This window comes from Chironomus tepperi, unplaced genomic scaffold (assembly GCF_022539635.2).
Source record: "Chironomus tepperi strain 1889 unplaced genomic scaffold, CSIRO-AGI_Ctep_v1 contig_376, whole genome shotgun sequence".
NCBI lineage: Eukaryota > Metazoa > Arthropoda > Insecta > Diptera > Chironomidae > Chironomus > Chironomus tepperi.
Genome location: NW_027226498.1, coordinates 287,384 through 307,291, shown reverse-complemented (window position 1 = coordinate 307,291; position 19,908 = coordinate 287,384). Strand labels below are relative to the sequence as shown.

Sequence of the window (19,908 nt, the reverse complement as noted above, 5' to 3'; positions counted from 1 at the left end):
CAATAAATTTAAAAGCTTGAAAAGTTTTATTTTTGACTTAATTCATAATTTAAATCAAATTTTTAATGAATATCCCGCTTGGGATGAATCAATGGGTGAATTTCTTTTTTTCAACAATTTTAAAATAATAATTTAACTTCTAAATTAAAAATCTTATGAATATTTAAATATCATTATACTTAGAAAAATAATAAAGCATTTTATAAAATTTTAAAATTAAATTTTTTGACCCAAAACTACCCAAAACTGTTAAAACTTACCTAAAAACTACTAAAACTACTAAGCGTTATATTAAGTGATTTTGGTTCATATGAAATTTTATATATTGGCCCACCCTAAAATGTAGATTTACCAAAATTTTAACATATAAGCAATGATTCGGAACTGATCAAAAATATCATATAAGACAACTAATTTCTAATTTTAATATTGCATTACTTACTTCGAATAGCACAATTGGTGGATTTAGAATTAACACTTATCTATAATTTCAGAATTCTTACTTTTTTTTATAAAAATCTAAATTTATATAAATATACACTATATATTTTTTTAGAAATATTGTTTTTAATTAGATACTTGCACAATAAACTTTTTTCTCCAAAATTCTTCTTTCCTTTATGATCAACATACATGAAAGCATCCGAAAAACTAAACTTTATGGCAGATTTGATGCGGTTTATATAGACTCATCATCAATTCAGCAATCACCATGTGCTCACTCGTTGGTTGAATAAAATAACAGCAAATAAGAATGACTTAAATGAGAATAAAAAAAATCGAAGGGTGAAAAAGTTTTGTTTACATGTGGAATTTTCCGAATCTCTAGAAACGAGAGAGACAAGAGATAAAACGACAAGAAATTTCTCGCAATTGCTTGTATATTAAGACATCTGATTGAGAGAAAAATCAGTTTCCCGCGAAAAATAACAACTGATCTAAGAATTTTTATATTTTATATTTTACGTTTTACTTTTTTACCATAGGTATTTTTTTGTTTTATTATGTTAACATACATATTCTTGTTCAGACGATGATGATTAATTTGCATTCTATAAAAGTAAACTTGAATAAATAAATTTTCATGGAAAATATTTACTGAATAAACGATCTTTCATTCATGATAAAATATAATTTTACACAAAGTACTTCTAAATACAATTTAATCTCAGGTAATAAACCAAAATATCTTAGATTTAGAAATTAAAATCAAAAAATAAAATGGTTTTAGAAGAAATCAAGCATCGCAGAATATAGAAAATATAGAAGACGAGAATATAAAGAAACTTTAGGAAATGTCGCCAAACAAAAGTCGAGACTTGTATGAAGACTAGAAGGCTGCCGACATATTTCTGATGTTTTTCAAATACTGTAAGCGTCATACGAGGCGAGCCACGCTTATTTGTCTGTTTCTTGATATTTTCTTTTTCCCCTTTAAAGTCAAAGAATTAGGTCCATTTTCACGACATAATGTAAAAAAAAAACTATTTCGTTTGAACTTTTTTGTATTCAGTAATTTAAAGAGTGCTTTTCCGAACCCTCTAATATTTATTTTCCACTTAATCCAATATTATTGGAGACATGAATACAACAATCAGATTGAGTTCCCTTCTTAACACATTATATTCACTCAGAATGTTGGAGTCGAAAAATTTTCATTTAATATGACACATAACAACTATGACGACATGCAAGAACCAAATAGTAAAGAATCTATCTATCTATACATTTATTTGCCGTCATTTTTCGGGCGCCAAAAAAGAAAAATAATGAATTCATTTTTTCAACATTTTCTACTTTTACTATTATGAGGTTCCTAGACTTTATGCGACAGTAAGAAAAAATTGGTGGGCTGCGATAGTTCGAACGGAAGTTTGTCAATTTGTTAAAACTGTATTTCATGCACAAATTTCATAAATCATTAAGCACATAAATATGCTGTTTAACTATTCTTGCTACTCAGTCATTTTATTCTCCCCTCTCTTGTTCTTTGTGGACGCGCCAAGACGTCAGTCGTCAAAATTCTTTGCACATTGTTTTTCATGATGACGATACACTTAGTATGAGGGATGAACTGCTTTTATTTGTGTCTATGAACACTTTTATTATTTTGGTTTTTTGACTGTTCTAATATATTTTTTTTAGAGGCTACGGATATCATAAAACAGAGTTGTTTTGCTAGGCACAAAGCCAACTTGCATTTTAGGCTATAAGTCTCTAATTTTTAAATCTTAGAATCCTTACTCAAAAAGGAATTGGATTAGAAGCGAAAAAGTGGCATAGGCAAAAATAGGCAAAACCTATCTAGGCAACACTTGTTTTATGCTTTAATTTTATCACGTTAGGAGTTAGGATTTAAAAATTTATGCCAAAAGGCGGCTATTTTGAAGCCGAATCTTTTTACATATAAACATTATTGAGAATTTTAAAAAGTATCGATTTAGAGCTTAAAATGTGAATTGCCATTGTAACTATAAAAACAACTCTGTCATAAAATGAAAATCATCAATTAATTTGACTAAGAGGTATAGATAATTTGAGTTTTCAGGATTTTTACCATGCTACGGACATTTCAGTGTCGGAAAATGACGAAATTTTTAATTTCAACATTATTAACCATCTATTTTAGCTAAAGATTGATCTACAAACAAGAATTGTTCAATTAAACCTTGTTCTTTCTTCTTTCAATGAAAATTAACTAAAATTAGTGAAAATTTGACGGTTCTTTGAAATTCAAACGAAAAATAACGGCTAATTTCGACATGTCCGTAGTATGATTTTTACAAATCCCAAAATCCCAAGATCTTCAAGTACTTTTGCATATCCAAAATCTTTAAAAACGCTTTTTTGAAAAAAAAAAAAATTACAAAAGTCCTCGTGTTATTGATCGAGGGACTTAAGCGCATTTTTGTCCCAGCGATCAGTAATTGATTAATAAGTCACTTCCAGACCCACAAAAATGAGATCCTGTAAGATCGTGGTCACGTCCAGACCTAAAAACCAAGATCCAGTAAGATCCAGGTCACTTCCAGGCCTAAAAACCAAGATCCAGTAAGATCCAGGTCAATTCCAGACCTTAAAAAACAAGATCCAGTAAGTTCCAAGTCACCATACTAGAAATTTAAGAGCTTCGTCATTTAACGGATTTTAATAATTCAAACCTTATAACGGTAAAAAAAATTCAAACATTGTTCAGTAAACACTGTAAAAACATCGAAAAACATTGAAGAACACTGAAAAACAATGAAAAAACGTGTTGTTGTTTTTGTTGTTGTTGTATATGAAAATGAAAAATTGTTAATTATAGTATTTATGCGTTGATTTCAAACTTTTAAATGCCCGGGGCGCCAATAACTTTATGGAACTGATCTTTTAAAACCATTCCGAGCTCTCTACGATGTCTAGATAAAAAGTTTTTAAAAGCAGCCGAACGACCGAACATTTCGCATTATTATGCTACCTTTTTGAAAAAAATTTCAAAAATGCGCTAAAAAAAATGTGTAATAATTTTGTTTAATTTGTTCTTACTTTCTTTCGTATCTTAAACATAATACGTACGAAAAAGTTGCGCAAATCTTACGTAATACTAAAAATCTAAATTTCAAATACCTTATCAATTATAAAAGTTAGATATTGAGTTAAGCTGAAATCCCAAATAATAATATTCTTAAAATTTGTAGCAATTTAAGCCACAAATACTGATCATTGCTTCAAAAATGAGTTACCTAAAGTCGTTTCACAAGTTGAAACACTTTTTGCGCCAAAAACTCCCCACTAAAAAGCGAACGTAATAAGTGAACGACCCCTAAAGAAATTTGACTCTCTCTCGGGTCTCGGCTAGAATCTGGGATCTCGAAAACTGGACATCGTAGAGAGCTCTGGTTTTTTTAAAGCTCAGTTAGTAAGCTAAAAAATTTAATAAAATTTGGAAGCCCTCACTTGGAAACACTTTATATAAAAAAATTACAAAAGTATTCGTTCTTATCGAGTGAGTTCTTTCAGACCTAAAAAACAAAATTCATTAAGATCCAGGTTACTTCCAGACATAAAAAACAAGATCCAGTAAGATTCAGATCACTTCCAGACCTTAAAAACAAGATCCAGGTCACTTTCAGTCCTAAAAATCAAATCCCCATTCAGAAGGTTCATTGTCACTATGGAAAAAATATGCAATAAAGACTACACGGTTTTCTAGAATTTAAACTTTGTATGGAAATCAAAAAATCATTAATTATAGTTTTTATGGATTGATTTGAAACTTCTAAATGACCGATAACCCAATAACTTGATAGAACTAAGCTATTAAAACAAACCAGAGCTCTCTACGATCTGGTTTTCGAGATTTCGCGTTCCAGTCGAACAAAGTGCTTAAATAAGCTGCATTTTTGAAAAAAAATTCAAATATGCGCTAAAAAACAAATAAGACTACATACTAAAAACAAGAAAAGGAAATAAAAAAGATGAACTACTTAAGAAAAAATTATTCCCTTAGTCAACACTGAATGCTTCGGGTCGTGAAAGTTTATGTTTGAGTCTAAATTGAAGACAAGAATAGTCGTATTGGCCCAAATTATTGATCAACGCATTTTGATGACTATCCATTCTTCAATATTTATAAATTTACTGTATAATTGTTCTTTAGAAACTAGGACCCTACTAAATCTTGTTTTGTATGTCTAGAAATGACCTGAATCCTACTGGATCTCGTTTTGACTGGACAAAAATGCGCTGAAGTAGGTCGATAGGAACGAGTACTTTTGTAATTTTTTTAAGTAGAAATTACAATTTTTTTTGTATTTCTTAGCGAATCTGCATAAAAAATTATAATAGTATTCATAAAATCTATATTTAATCTGAAATTTAGATATTATTTTGTACTATTCATTAAACTAATTGAAAGCGTATCTTAGAAAAAAACTTATTTTTAAACATTTTTATTTTTTGGATAAAAAAAAGTCAAAGAGAGTACAAAAATTTGTACGAAAATAAATACTTCACAAGCAATTACTTTAATAAGAAAAAATTAAAGAAAAAATATTGAGTCAACTCCAAAAACTTTGAGTTGATTTCACTAGGACTTCAAACTCTGAATTTTTTCATTCTATGAAAAACTTACAAATTGTTACATTGTTCTTTCATCTCTGAAATATGTAGGGTAAAGAATATAATTTTTGTGGTAATTCCAATCTTCAAGATTTTAAAAGTTCATAACTTTTCACGTGTTAATTCTTTTAGGACAATTTCTTCGGCAAAATATTAAGGAAACAAGGAAATTTACTATAAGCTATGCAAAATTTATCCTAAAATAACAGTTTTCGTGAAAAACTGATTTTATTAGTGAATATAATTTTTGTGGTATGAAATATAATTTTTGTGGTAAAAAAATATAATTTTTGTGGTAATAATAAATTGAGGATTTCTAGCTTAATTCTTCAAGGAGATTACCTAAATTTATTAACAGACTTATATTCAACTTATTTGAGTTTAATTTAAGTCTGGAAGGTCCGTGGAAAATGATAAATTAACTAAAAAATATTTGAAAAAAATTTAACGAATTTTTAAATTTTAAATAAGATAGGGGAGCATCAACCTTAGGGAAAAATCAACCAAAAAATCTCTTAGAAAAAATACCACAAAAATTATATTTTTTTACCACAAAAATTATATTCAATGTTTACATATTTTAAATGTGTTTTTTTAGTTAAACTAATTAACTTTAACTGTTTAATACTAATTATTGTGAAAATATATGGTTTGTTTTATCGTATTAGTCCACTACCTAAATGAATCAGTGATAATTCCTTAAGAAAATATTTAATTGAAAATTGTAGTAAAAACTTGAATTTTTAGGGTAAATTTTTGGATCGATAAAACTTAGTTATAGTAAGGTAAAAGCTCCATAAAACTAAACATATATCATTTTAATAGCATTCTTTCATAATTTATTTAACTTTCTGGAAGTGAAAAGCAGTTTAAAATAGAATTTCCAAAAAAATGTCAATACCACAAAAATTATATTACCACAAAAATTATATTCTTTACCCTATTTAAAAAAAAGTTTTTTTTTGAAAACTAAGAAAAATTGAAAAAAAAAATGTATTTTTTCCTACGAACTTTATTTTTCTCATCATCGGAGTAGAATTAAATGAAATGAGCTATCTGCATGTATCATCTATTTAAACCCGAATCCAAATTTTTTAATATTTTAAATTTCCCTTAGATTTCAAAGTACAATTAAACACATTTTTTGATAATTGAAATCTTTCTTCTTCACTCAAATGTTAAGGATAAAAAGGAAAAGTGATATTTGAAAACATTTAGGTATTTCAAATTGCATACAAATATTTTGCGATTTGAACGTTCCGTGAGAAAACTAATAAATAAGTTACATAAAGAAGCTTTATTTTAAGACATAGGTATTAAGTTTTCCATTATTCATTAAAAACATATGAAATAATTCACAGAAGCGAATTAGCATTAATGACATTGTTTTCTTAAACAAATATCTCCAATGTCATTACTGCTTAATGATTCTTTCAATTAACGTCCAAAAGGAAAAAATTACTATAAGTTTTTAAAATTTACGTGAGAACTTGTATCATAAAACAACTCAATCGATTTTATTTGCCTATTTTCAACTTTTAAATTTTTCATTTGTTTATAATCTGTATGAAACATAAATTCTTGTAGAAAAAAAAATTAATTTTTCACACGTGGACCTTATGAGTTAATTAATATAAGAAGATCCACTGCCTTAAATATTTATATTTTATAATGAAACAATTTAAAAAGGAGTGAGTTGTTTTAACACTAGTTAAATCAAAAATCATAATAAAATTTGATAATGAGACATTTTAAAATCAATGATGAAACAAATAAATTCATTGATTAACTATGCTCCGCATTATCAAAATGAAATTTTTTAATGTGACATCCTCGTGAAAATAAAAAAAATATTCATTATCACTAAATTAAGAAAGTAAATGTTTAATTTTATACAAATCAAAGTGAATCTAGCGAATACATTCTATTCGTATTGTTTTTTAACTATTGATAAATAGAAATGCTGGATATTTATAAAATTTATATTAATTAAACTGGATCTAAAAATTTAGCATTTTATCTCTTGAATAATTATCATGGTTTTTAAAATTTACATTGCGTAGGAAATTTTTCTGAACAGATTAAAGTCTACCAAATTAGATAAAAAATTAATAAAACAATAGCTAGACACTATTTGCGGTACAAAATTTGTGTATTATCCTTATGAAATATGAGATTAAATTTAATTTTTAATATTATACGAAATTATTTAAAAAAACGAGGACCAAAATGTTTATAAAGATAATCAATGTGAACTGTATCTTTTAAAATCAAATGAAAAAGCAAAAATTGTTTTTAAGGAAAAAATTAACCAGAAAAATTAAACAATATTTTTTTACATAAAACGAAAAAGAAAAAAATAAAATAAAATAGAGCAACTTATTGATAAGAAGATTTAATAATAAGAATTGTTATAGTAATAATAATAATAATAATAATAATTTTAAAGTCACTGATGCACGTGTTTAACAGTCTGCATAGGATATACTCATTTCACATCATATTGTATGCTTAATAATTTTATGAGCTTTTCATCATCACTAGTGAACCGAGGTTTAAATCGTTGAAAATTTGTTATTACGGTTCGAATTATGCGATCATGATCTATTTTATCACGATGTACATTGTTTGCAGAACTAAAAATTTGCGCATCAACTGTGCGGTCATTGTTGACAATTTCAAAAAGCTTGTTAAGAAATTGAATCCATTGTTCCTCTTCTGTAAAATTGATAGTGTCACCTGATTTTTGGTAAAGAAGTTCACATTTTATAATCATTGCTATCATACTTGACACAACAAACTGCAAAAGAAAACAAAATATAAGATGATTTTTTTTTTCGTATAATCACAAGACGTCTTTTGTTTCTTACTTTGCATCCATTGACATATCCCATCAGCTTATCACTTGTCATCATATTATTTATAAGTTTTAAAAGAATATGAATGTCAGCATCCTGTAATTGCGTTGCAAATTCGTAGTATAGAATCATGAGAGATTCTTCAATTTCCTCAAGTTTGTCGCGTTTGAAAATGGTGAGAGAAATGAAAATAGCATTCCATAAATCCCACCGAACAGATTGATCCTTAATATGTGGAAATAGTCTCTTTAATAGAGACTTTAATAATGAAGATACAAATAATCAAATTTATAAATATTTAAATATATTTTAAAATAATAAATATAACTTACTCTGCCTTTACGAACTGCCAAAACACCTGGAATTTTCTCTAATTGAATAATATTGAGAAGTTTTGTCATTAAATCGATTTGTGATTCAGGCTCATTAAGGGAAATTGAAGATTTTGTAGAACCAATACTTATATCCTCTAAATCTCCTTTTGCTTCCTGCTCCATTAGAATGCGTTGCTTTTCTCGCTTTTCCTTAAATTTTTAAACATTTCATTTAATTTAGAAATTTTTGATTACAAAAATACAATCAAATATAATAAAATTTGTTTACCTTTAAGATAATAGTAGCAGCAATAGCCAGTGGATGCTGTAAATCTTCAAGTTTCATTACAATTTTATACAGCATTTCGATGTAAATCAGAATTTGTCGCGATCGCTTCTGCATAGTAGAATCTGAAATAGCATTTTGCCCATTTTCTGCATTGCTAACAACCTCCATATCAATAATCTTTCTTGGTGCTGTCACACTTCCGCATTGTAATTTTCCCAAAGAATTTTCAAACTGTAAAGGCGTATATGTTCGTGGTGTTGGATTTTCTTTATCATTTTTCGTCGAAGATTCTGAATTATGACGTTCACGAGAAATTCCATTCTTTTGATTTTGCATCCCATTCTTTCCAATATTATTGAACTGTCGCAACAACATTTGAGCATGACCTTTTGGCTGTGTGAAAGGGTGATTTAATTGGTTATCGCGATGTGCTTGACTTTCATTTTCTATACCACGTAAGCGCTGACGCTCTTTATACATCGTATAATAATAGTCATCAAAATACGGTGTTTCAGTATTTAGCTGCATTAACTGAATTGTTATCAAAAACTGTTTATCACGATTACTCATCAGATTTGCATATTCATCATATTCGTCCATCTTTCCATTATTATTGAATCGTTGATGCTGATTAATGTTGTTGCTGCTGTTATTATTATTATTATTAATGATGTTATTATGATTAGAATGATTATACTGCTGATGATTTTGATTACGAAATTGCATAGGATTCAGCATTGGATGATTTTGTTGAATTTCTTGCACTAAACGTTGATTAAATTGTGCAGAATTCTGCTGAGCAACATTTTGTTGTTGATGTTGTTGTTGTTGCTGCTGATACATTAACGGTGATCCTTGCATGTTAATTAAATGAGGCGGTAAACGATTCATTTGAAGAGGAATTTGTTGTGATCGTGGAATTGACGACAATGGACCACCGAAGTTCTGATGAAAACTGTTCATATTTATCGGATGATTTGACATATTCATAATTGGATTAAATTTACTCATATTTGGTCCTTGCAAATGGGGTGGCAATGATCCAAATGGAGGAGGTCCATTCATATGAGGAGGAGGTTGGAAAACTAATCCTGGTTGTCCAGGGATTTGATTTGATAAAACTTTACGAATTTGCTGTGGAGGTTGAGGAATTAATGGTTGGGAATTAGGTGGCACTACAACTTGTGATACTTTAGACTGAATAGCAGCAAGTTTTTCTTGCATCATTTTCTGATGTTGCTGCTGCTGTTGTTGACTTATCATGTTTCTTTCTATTTCCTCTACAGATAAGATTTTCGGATGAGCATTTATAGCTGGAGCTGTTCCAATTAATTGTTGCAATGCATTCGTTTGTTGTGCTAACGAAGTTGACAGACCGGGCGGTGGCTGAATATTTGCTTTCAGATTTTGATGTTGAAATTTTCGTGAAGCATCTGAATCTTGTGTTTGAATTTTATTGTTGTTATTGAAAGGATTAGGAGGCTTTAAAGGAGTGGTCCATACACTAGGATCCAATTGAAATTGATTTCTTATGTCAGTATCATCGTTTGTAATGTCAAAATCATCAAGCTTTGTTATAAAATTAATATCTAAATCTGAATCATAATCGCCGTCCGAATCTTCCAATTTGTCGACATTTGAAACACGATGTTCGATTCGTACTAATGTTTCATGTCCACCTAAAGTGAAATTAATTAAAAAGTCTTAAAATCAAAGAAATTTGAAAAGATCCAGTTAGTTTCTGGATTTTTTAAAATTTTCTCCTCACCTTCCCAGTCATCTTTTACAGCATGGTTGAATGTTTCGTCATTTAAAGCATCATATTCCCCTTCAGATAATTCTCTGTCCAAGCCACCTCCCAAATCATCATCTCGCTATAAATTTTATGAATATGGAGATTATATTAAGAAAAAATGCAAAAAAAAAACTTTCAATTTTTAAAATTCTAAAAAATCTACTTTAAACTAAGTATTTTTAATCCAATAGTGATTTTGTAGTATAACTTACCGGTATTGTTGTTGTATCAAAGCCAAAAAAAGAATCTGCCATTGGTGTAAAAGGCAAAATAAAAACTTCAAATAATTTTTTCAATTTTCATATCTAGTAATTGCAACCATTCACAGGAGTATACTATCGAGTATACTTTTTTCGGAAAATCTACCAATTTTTATATTAACTTATTTTAGACAATTCTAGACAGCAAAATCTTTAACAAATACTAGGATAATATAGAATTAAATTTATAATCTTTATTGTAACAAAGAAAACTTTAGTTATTATCTAATTATTGAAATTATTTTAGCCGATTGTTTAGAATATTCGTTGTCAGTGATGTTTGTTTTCAATTCTTATAAGAATTTAAATTTTATTTAAAACGCTTTCTGAAGAAATGTGTGTTCAGTATGAGACTGTCTGTGCTCATCGTATAGTAAACGAAATATAAATTAATTAAAATTATATTATTAACCAATTATTGTAACTAAATTATTGCTCTGCCTTATCAAATATTTTTTAATAATATATATCCTTTTTTTTTTTAATTTACGCAAACTTAAGTTCAAATTTATTGCACTTAAGTTTAAAAAAATTGATTAGCTGATAAGAAATACATATTGCATTTCAATTCCAATTATTGTACTAATCAGGCGTTCAACTAATTTTTAAAATAAGTATATTAAAATAAAACAATTGTAAAAAAAGCTAGTAAGATGGAAAAAACATATTTGGGATTTGACTGCTCTACGCAAAAAGTGAGTTTCTCAAGTGTGCTTTTGTCTCTTTATTTATGACCTTTTATACTTTGAAACTTCACCTTTGAACACCTTAAAGAGTTTATTCTTCTATTCTATATCCATTTTTAAAAATTAAAATACGCAACAGCAATTCAACAGTGACCTTTAAGATTTTTAACGCTTTAATTATTTTCTATTTCTTACAAACAAAGTTGAAAGCCGTTCAATTAAATGATAATTTAGAAACATTATATCAGGCAGAAGTAAAGTTTGATCATGATTTTCCGGAATATCAAACAAACGGTGGTGTTAGGGCTGGTGAAAAGCACAATGAATTTTATTGCAGCCCAGTTATGTGGATACGAGCTCTGGAAACTGTACTGGATAGACTCTTGCTACAGGGAGCAAATTTTATGTCAGTTATATCTATCTCTGGTAGTACTCAGCAGCATGGATCTGTTTATTGGAATAAAAATGGAATCGAAACCTTACATAAATTAGATCCAGATAATTTTCTTTATAATCAACTAAATGAAGACGCATTTGCCGTTAAGAGATCTCCGATTTGGATGGACTCTTCGACCGGTAAGCAATGCAAAGAGATGGAAGAATTTGTTGGTGGAAAAGATGAAATGGTTAAGATAACAGGAAGTAAATGTTACGAGCGGTTTACTGGAGCTCAAATAAGAAAAATTTTCCAGGAACAATTTGAAAGCTATAAAAATACTGAAAGAATTTCATTGATATCATCTTTTTTGGCTTCCATTTTTCTTAACAAGATTGCACCAATTGATCATTCCGATGGCTCGGGAATGAATTTACTTGATATTAATACACGTAGTTGGTCTAAAAAATGCTTAGATGCATGTGCTGATGATAAATTAGAAGAAAAACTTGGTGATGCTGTTCCAACAGATACAATAATAGGAAAAATAGGTCAATTTTTTGTGCAACGCTACAATTTTAATCCAGATTGTAAAGTCGTAGCATTTACTGGAGACAATCCAAGTGCTTTAGCAGGACTTAATATTAATGATGATTGCTTAGCATTTAGCTTAGGTACATCGGATACAATAATGCTGAGTTTAGATAACCGCCCAGCATTTAATGATGATGGTCATATACTTATACATCCAACAAAGAAAAATGGATTTATGGGACTCTTGTGCTTTAAAAATGCTGCCTTAATAAGAGACACTTTTAAGAAGGCTGAAGCCAATAACAGTTGGGAAATTTTTTCGGAATTATTGCAAAGTTCCCCACGTGGCAATAATGGGTGATATTTATTAAATATTTCATTCACATGCTTTTTTTTAAAAAAATTTATTTTATTTTTATAGATACATGGCAGCACATTTTCTCACACAAGAAATACTTCCAAATGTCAAGGGTACATTACGATGGTCAATTCTTGACAACTTTGAAAACACTGGAAAACGAGCACAGCTTATTCAGTTTCCTACTCAACAAATTGAAATAAGAGCATTGATTGAAGGGCAAATGCTAAATCGGAAAATTTATGCTATGGAAATTGGATTTAAATTTGGCAGTAAAAGTAAAATTTTAGCAACTGGAGGAACCAGTAATAATCATACAATATTACAAGTAATGAGTGACGTTTTCAATTCCCCTGTTTACATTCAGAAAACTCCCGAAGCAGCTTGCTTAGGTGCTGCTTACCGTGCGAAATACGTCATGTATAAGGAATCCGCAATAGAAAGAGGTGATACTTATGATGATTATCACAACTATATAAAAAAGTATTGTGATAAAAAACATTTTTACATACAAAGAGTAGCAGAACCACATGCAGATAGTCAAGAAATATATGATCCAATGTTGTTACGATACAGAGAAATAATTGATGTTATGATGCAAAAACAAGAATAACTATTATGTTATCATTCCGTTTGGGTTAATCTTTAAATTTAAAAAGATCTTGTGGTTTGGCTTTATATTCAATTTAGGGAAAGGGCGTTTTTTATTTTTCATGCTTGGAACTTGTATAGGGAGAAGAAGGCATATTCCTTAATTTATAAAATGAACAAAAAATATAAAAATAAAGATATAGTAGGTATATACAAAAATAAAATAACAAAACTCGTATTATTGATCGAGGGACTTAAGCGCATTTTTGTCCCAGCGATAAGTAATTGATTAATAAGTCACATCTAGATCTTTAAAACGAGGTCCAGTAGGATTCAGGTCTCTTTCAAGCCCACGTAACGAGATGCAGTAGGATCCAGTTAACTTCCCGACCCACAAAACGAGATTCGGTAGGATGCAGGTCACTTTCATATCTAAAATCCAAGATCCAGTAAGATCCAGGTCACTTCCAGACCTAAAACACAAGATCCAGGTCACTTCCAGACCTAAACACCAGAACCAGTAAGATCACGAGATTTCAGATCTTAAAAACAAGATCCATATAAAGGAACTTCATCATTTAACGGATTTTCATAATTCAAAACAAAATTAAAACATTGTTCAGTAAACACTGTAAAAACATCGAAAAACATTGAAAAACACTGTAAAACAATGAAAAAACGTGTTGTTTTTGTTGTTGTTGATGAAAATAAAAAATTGTTAATTGTAGCATTTATGCGTTGATTTGAAATTTTTAAATGCCCGGCGCCGCAACTTTATGGAATTGTCCTTTTAAAACCATGCCGAGCTCTCTACGATGTCTAGATTAAAAGTTTTTAACGTCAGCCGAACGACCGAACAGTGTCTCATTAAGCTACTTTTTTAAAAAAAAAATCAAAAATGCGCTAAAAATAGATATTTAATTTCTCTTAAAAATCTTAAGATGATCATAATTTTTAATTTACTGAAACTTAATTTATACTGAATAAAGCATATGAAGTAAAAAATTTATTAATTGTTAATGAAAAATTTAAGTTTAGAACAAAAAGCTCCAAGATTTTGATTCTTTAAAAGCACGCGTTTTTATAAGAAGGGGAAGTGCAGAAAGAATTGTTTGACTCTCAAAAGAGGATCAACAAAATGAAAAATGAAACATAACAGAGAGAATAAATTTAATTTTCTCCTCTCTCTTTGATGCTTCTTCCTCCTGTATACCTGTTTCTATATTGTCCAATATTTCCCAAAAGGAATATATTTATTGATTGCTTCTAAAATATCTCAGTATCTTTTGAATCGTTGTTGTAAAAGGACGATAAAGTGAACTTAAAATTTAATCATGATTTCAGAATCGTATGATTCGCAGTTTTACTATAATTGTTCAAATATTATTTTACATAAAAAAATAAATTTTTCGTTTCCTGACGAAAATGTGTCTCCAAATAATTTTAATGTTGAATCACCAATCGAATTTAAATCAAAACAATTTAAATCATCTTCAATTCATACAAAAGAATTTTCTTTGACAAACATTTCTGTTGGATGGCAAACACCGAATTCAATAAGTGACAGCTACCGTTCATCAAGCCCAGAATTTATATCATTGTCAACATCCAAATACCTTCCAATGAATTTTCAAATTCAAAGTCACCAAAATAGTTATCCACAGACATCAACATTACTATATCAACCACAACAGATTCCAATGAAAACAGAATTCCAAAGTGATACAGATGGAAGTGAGCAAGATTCATCATCGGTGATAATCCATTTGACATCTAAAAATGACTCTAAAACACAAAGAAAGCGAAAAACTAAACAAATTGCACCAGTTATTAAAAAGAAAAGACGATTGGCAGCAAATGCCAGAGAACGACGACGAATGCAAAATTTGAATGAAGCATTTGACAGATTAAGGCAGTACTTACCATCTCTTGGAAACGATCGTCAATTATCTAAACATGAAACATTACAAATGGCACAAACTTACATATCTGCGCTATGTGACTTACTTGAATAATATTAATCTGCTAAGGACTAAAGAACGATATTTAAAAATAAAAGTATGTACTACAAATTTACATGTATACTAGAAAACTTATTGTTAAATTATTTATTATTAGAAATTTGAAAATAATAAAAAATTCATCTTAAAATTGTTAGCTATATATTTCACTTCTGTTATTTCAGTTTCCGCAAATTTAAAGGATTGAAAATACTGTTAATCAAAAAATCCTAATTATCGCAAAATGATTGTATCCTATCATACCTGCTTCCTATTGCTTCCTGCGTCATTAAATTTTAAATTTCCTTTCTTTTCTATAAAATACCGTAATTTAGTAACAAGTATCGTCTGATTGAGCAACACTCAATCCGTTTTTTAAAAAATGTAATTTAACCCGGAAACATTTCCACATGACAAAATGAGCAGAAATATCAGAAATTTTTCAATGCCAATGAAAAAACTTCATTAATCTTCAAAAAGTGCAAAAATTATCACTAAAGTTGATGTTTTCAGAATTTTATACAAATTTTACCTATTTACGATTTAAAATAATACACCTGATTCATATTGATTTTTTATTTGTACAATATTTATTGTCACCAAAATTAATGACTCAGAAATGCTTCGATTAATTTCTTCTAATATTTCATACAATATTACTGCAAAAAGTAGATAGTAAAGCAAAAGGTAGAAAGAGTGCAGTCAAAGGTGCAACATAATATTCTTGATTATGTTAAATGACGTCGTTTACGAACAACGAACACCCTGACAATTTAATTTTTTTTATAAAAGATTAGAGGCATATTTAGTTTCTTGTTAAATGGTTTACATTTCATTGACCACACAATTGACAAATTTTGCTTGGTTATTAATTTTATCTTTTTTTATTAATTTTTTTTTTCTCATAGTATAAAGATGTTATATTTATAATTTCAAAGAACGGAAGTTGAAAAGTATTTATTTTTAAAAAAGAAGATGCCCATAAGAGGATGTAATTTTTTTTTAAAAAAAAAAAAACTTTCAATATTATCCTGAATCAGTTAAAAAACTTTTCTACTTCGGATTGAAAAGTTGTTATATTGTAAAGACTGAATTCTGAATATCGCAATTCACACAATTTAGCATGTTTAGTTATGTCGGTAATGTTATTTGTACAGTATAAGCATATATCCAAATTGTTTTTAATAGTTTCTTCAGCGTTTTTCTTTGAAGTTAAACATTTATTTAAGAATTGTTCTCCACCCGAAATATTATTTAAACGTCCCACGACGCATTTTACAAATGAAGTATCTTTTGCACAATCACTTAATTTGTCTTCGAATGTTGCATTTGTCTTTAAAGTTTCCATCACACAATTTTTAAATTGATTTTCATGCTTCCTTTTTTCGTTATTATCATCAGCAATGCATATATCATAAGTTTTATTAAGAGATTTTTGATTTCTAACAGTACAACGAGTACATATTTCAGGATTGTTTCTCAAATCAATATGCTTTATTTTGTTTAGGCTCGTGAACTTTGCATTTATTGTTTTAAGCTTATTATTATTTAGGCTAATAGATTCCAATTGATGATTTTCGGTAAAAATATCTTCAAGTACTTCTAGTTGATTGTGCTGTGCATTAAATGCTTTAAGACTCTTTACATTTTTGAGCAAATTAGAATCGATATGTTTTAACTGATTTCCATTGATAAATAATATTACTAAGTTGACTAAATCGTCGAATGTATTGTAGGGTATTTCAGTAAGTTTATTATCAGCCAAATTGAGTGTTTTCAACAAAGTCATATGATTGAAATCTGATTGCCTAACGATTTTCAGTCCTACCAAATTTAAAATAAACTCCTGAAGATGCTTAAAATGACTTCCAATATTTTGAGGTAGAGATTCTATTTGATGATCACGGCTTAAAACCAAAACTGGAGCATCCTCTAATTGCTTTTGTTTCAATGTTTTACTTGTTATTCTTTTTACATCCACCGTCATGTTGATAGATACATGATTTGACACTTGACATTTCACATCCGCAGCATACTTCCAACAATACAATTCAACATTTTGTGATTTGATGACCCTTATTGAACAAATCAAAAGTACAATGCTGATAAGAAAAAAAAAATTTAAGTTCCTATATTCCATTTGAATTCGTTAAACGACACTCTTCAACTAAAAAAAATATTTTAATATTAAATATAAACTAGGGTATGATCCAAGCATGACGGGAAAATATTAGAAACAAGGATCCAAGCCACTTTCTCGAACTAAAAAAACAATATCCATTAAGATTCATGTCACTTTTCCGACCTAAAAAACATGATCCAGAAAGGTTATGTCAAGTTTGAAACATTTTTTTAAAAATGCACTAAAAAGAAGCGGATATATAGACTTTAATCGGATTGACAGACAGAACGACAAATTCTTATGATTATATTCATGATAATTTTTCTCTCGTGTATGTTGAGAAATAGCTTTTAAATTGGAGTAACTTAGAGAATTAATGTGAAAAGTATTTATGATTAATTCGAATCAATGCGAAGTGTCTTCAAGGTTTTGTTTTTAAATTATCATGAATATTAAAAACGGCAATGCCTCAACCAGTTTTAAATCTGTTTTTGAAATAAAGAAAATCGTTCGTAGAATTACTTAAATTCTATATTTTGCGTAAGAAAATATAAATGAAATTTTTAAACACAACAAAAACAGTTATTATTTTGAATTTAAGGTTCAACTTTTAAAAGCAGTAATTAAGCCATATTAAATGCAAATATATCATAAAAATTACTGAAAATCAATGTCTAAATGTTCTAAAAAAATTACAAAAGTACTCGTTCTTATCGAGTGACTTCAGCGCATTTTTGTCCCAGCGATCAGTAATTGATTAATAAGTCACTTCCAGACCTAAAAAACAAGATCCAGTAAGATCCAGGTCACTTCCAGACCTAAAAACCAAGATCCAGTAAGATCCAGTTCACTTCCAGATCTATAAACCAAGATCCAGGTCACTTCCAGACTTAAAAACCAAGATCCAGTAAGATCCAGGTCACTTCCAGACCTAAAAAACAAGATCCAGTAAGATCCAGGTCACTTCCAGACCTAAAAACCAAGATCTAGTAAGATCCAGGTCACTTCCAGACCTAAAAACCAAGATCCAGTAAGATCCAGGTCACTTCCAGACCTAAAAACCAAGATCCAGTAAGATCCAGGTCACTTCCAGATCTTAAAAACAAGATCCGTATAAAACTTCCACAAATTTAAGAACTTCATCATTTAACGGATTTTCATAATTCAAACCTCATAACGGTCAAAAAAATTCAAACATTTTTCAGTAAACACTGTAAAAACATCGACAAACATTGAAAAACACTGTAAAACAATGAAAAAACGTGTTGTTGTTTTTGTTGTTGTTGTATATGAAAATGAAAAACTGTTAATTATAGTATTTATGCGTTGATTTGAAACTTCTAAATGACCGATAACCCAATAACTTGATAGAACGAAGCTATTAAAACAAACCAGAGCTCTCTACGATGTCTAGTTTTCGAGATCTCGCGTTCCAGCCGACCGACCGAACGAACGAACGAACGAACGAACGAACAAAGTGCATTATTAAGCTACCTTTTTGAAAACAAGTTTCAAAAATGCGCTAAAAAATTTTAGTTTATTCGTTCACCACGAAAAAACCTTTTCATTTGATTGATGGCTGACTACTCACTAAAGTTTAGTTAATATTTTTATATTATGAAACTTTTTTGTGAAATATTATGACCGTTTTCTGACGTTCAAAACAAACTAGTAATTAAATTTTACGATCAAAAGAAATTTATGGTAAATGTTATACTTTAATTTTTTTTTATTAAATAGAGATGTTATTGTGTAAATATAAAATTTAGGATGAATTTTTGTGATGTATGTGTATGCATAGCCTGAAAAATAAATCTTTCTGTTACTTATTTCTCACAGGCAAAGAGTCTCAATAAAAATAATGAAAAATCGATCATGTGCAAAAATGTTCACAAATTTGACGCCAATTCGTTTTATCAAGATGATGTCTTATATTAAAAAATAATAACTTAATCACCAATTTCATTTATCTTCTGTTCGTGTCTTATTGGTTTTTTCCAAATTGCTTCTCAATTTCCTTTCTCGCCTTTTTTTACTTTGGCGCTTTTGTTCCTCTTTTTTTGCGATTGTTCATACTATTTATGGTCAAAAAATTCAACAGACTGTAAAATATTATTAAAAAGTTAGAAGCAGAAATTAATTGGGTCGCAAACATAGGTAGGAAGGCCATCTACTGCATTTTTGCTAGGATACTATGCTTCGATTTCTCAGTGTGTCGAGAAAAAGTTGAAATTTGGATTAAAATATCAAAAATTGTGAATGCATGGCAAAAATAATGTACAATTTTTTGTAGTAAGAAATTTTACATTTTAATTGTTTCCGAGTTCGAATTAAAGACTCATTTTGTAAAAAAAAAAAATTAATAATTTTATCCAATCTGGAATTATGTCCTTGAACACTATAACTCAGAATAATTCAAATTGACCTCTTAATCTCTTGCCAAACTTAGAAATGTCCCGATATTATGGGGAAAAAGATGGTCAGCCTAAACATGGATCATGTTTTAAAAGAGGAAGTGTGTTCTTAACATCTTTTTTAAAGGTAAACATTAATTTTTAAGTTTTTGCGTTATATTTTTTCATTTTTTTCCTCAAATTGTGCAACATATTTCTACATTAAGAT

At 28.9% G+C, this 19,908-nt stretch overlaps 4 protein-coding genes across 5 annotated transcripts; 2 read left to right on the top strand and 2 right to left on the bottom strand.

Annotated features, from left to right (window-relative positions):
• Nucleotides 1–6,097: 6,097 nt before the first annotated feature.
• Patr-1 (Protein associated with topo II related - 1) lies at nucleotides 6,098–10,714 on the bottom strand. The gene is made up of 6 exons (XM_070647491.1): nucleotides 10,572–10,714; nucleotides 10,333–10,438; nucleotides 8,565–10,243; nucleotides 8,294–8,485; nucleotides 7,974–8,219; nucleotides 6,098–7,903 (listed from the first exon to the last, which is right to left on the bottom strand). The coding sequence occupies exons 1-6, from the start codon at nucleotides 10,611–10,613 to the stop codon at nucleotides 7,592–7,594; spliced, it is 2,577 nt and encodes an 858-aa protein (XP_070503592.1). The 5' UTR covers nucleotides 10,614–10,714; the 3' UTR covers nucleotides 6,098–7,591.
• A 187-nt stretch (nucleotides 10,715–10,901) lies between these two features.
• Nucleotides 10,902–14,220, top strand: LOC139096109 (xylulose kinase). Of its 2 annotated transcripts, XM_070647746.1 has the most exons (4): nucleotides 11,021–11,039; nucleotides 11,210–11,314; nucleotides 11,509–12,572; nucleotides 12,637–14,220. In XM_070647746.1, the coding sequence occupies exons 2-4, from the start codon at nucleotides 11,273–11,275 to the stop codon at nucleotides 13,184–13,186; spliced, it is 1,656 nt and encodes a 551-aa protein (XP_070503847.1). In that variant the 5' UTR covers nucleotides 11,021–11,039; nucleotides 11,210–11,272; the 3' UTR covers nucleotides 13,187–14,220. The 2 variants fall into 2 exon arrangements, with proteins under 2 accessions (XP_070503846.1, XP_070503847.1); XM_070647745.1 differs by having other exon boundaries at nucleotides 10,902–11,314.
• A 278-nt stretch (nucleotides 14,221–14,498) lies between these two features.
• LOC139095738 (basic helix-loop-helix transcription factor amos-like) lies at nucleotides 14,499–15,179 on the top strand. The gene has a single exon (XM_070647203.1). It carries the CDS (start codon nucleotides 14,499–14,501, stop codon nucleotides 15,177–15,179), a length of 681 nt encoding a protein of 226 aa, XP_070503304.1.
• Nucleotides 15,180–15,244: 65 nt separating this feature from the next.
• Nucleotides 15,245–17,335, bottom strand: LOC139095936 (uncharacterized). Its single transcript, XM_070647505.1, has one exon. It carries the CDS (start codon nucleotides 17,302–17,304, stop codon nucleotides 16,201–16,203), a length of 1,104 nt encoding a protein of 367 aa, XP_070503606.1. The 5' UTR covers nucleotides 17,305–17,335; the 3' UTR covers nucleotides 15,245–16,200.
• Between the last annotated feature and the right edge of the window lie 2,573 nt (nucleotides 17,336–19,908).

What these genes read in the sequence shown, in the direction of transcription:
- Patr-1 (XM_070647491.1), bottom strand. Translation starts at nt 10,613, where the DNA reads ATGGCAGATTCTTTTTTTGGCTTTGATACAACAACAATACCG. An exon ending in CTGCTACTATTATCTTAAAG is followed by an intron (nt 8,486 to 8,564) that starts GTAAACAAATTT and finishes TAAAAATTTAAG; the next exon opens with GAAAAGCGAGAAAAGCAACG. An exon ending in TGGCAGTTCGTAAAGGCAGA is followed by an intron (nt 8,220 to 8,293) that starts GTAAGTTATATT and finishes TCATTATTAAAG; the next exon opens with TCTCTATTAAAGAGACTATT.
- LOC139096109 (XM_070647745.1), top strand. Translation starts at nt 11,273, where the DNA reads ATGGAAAAAACATATTTGGGATTTGACTGCTCTACGCAAAAA. An exon ending in TTGACTGCTCTACGCAAAAA is followed by an intron (nt 11,315 to 11,508) that starts GTGAGTTTCTCA and finishes TTACAAACAAAG; the next exon opens with TTGAAAGCCGTTCAATTAAA. An exon ending in TCCCCACGTGGCAATAATGG is followed by an intron (nt 12,573 to 12,636) that starts GTGATATTTATT and finishes TTATTTTTATAG; the next exon opens with ATACATGGCAGCACATTTTC.
- LOC139095738 (XM_070647203.1), top strand. Translation starts at nt 14,499, where the DNA reads ATGATTTCAGAATCGTATGATTCGCAGTTTTACTATAATTGTTCAAAT.
- LOC139095936 (XM_070647505.1), bottom strand. Translation starts at nt 17,304, where the DNA reads ATGGAATATAGGAACTTAAATTTTTTTTTTCTTATCAGCATTGTACTT.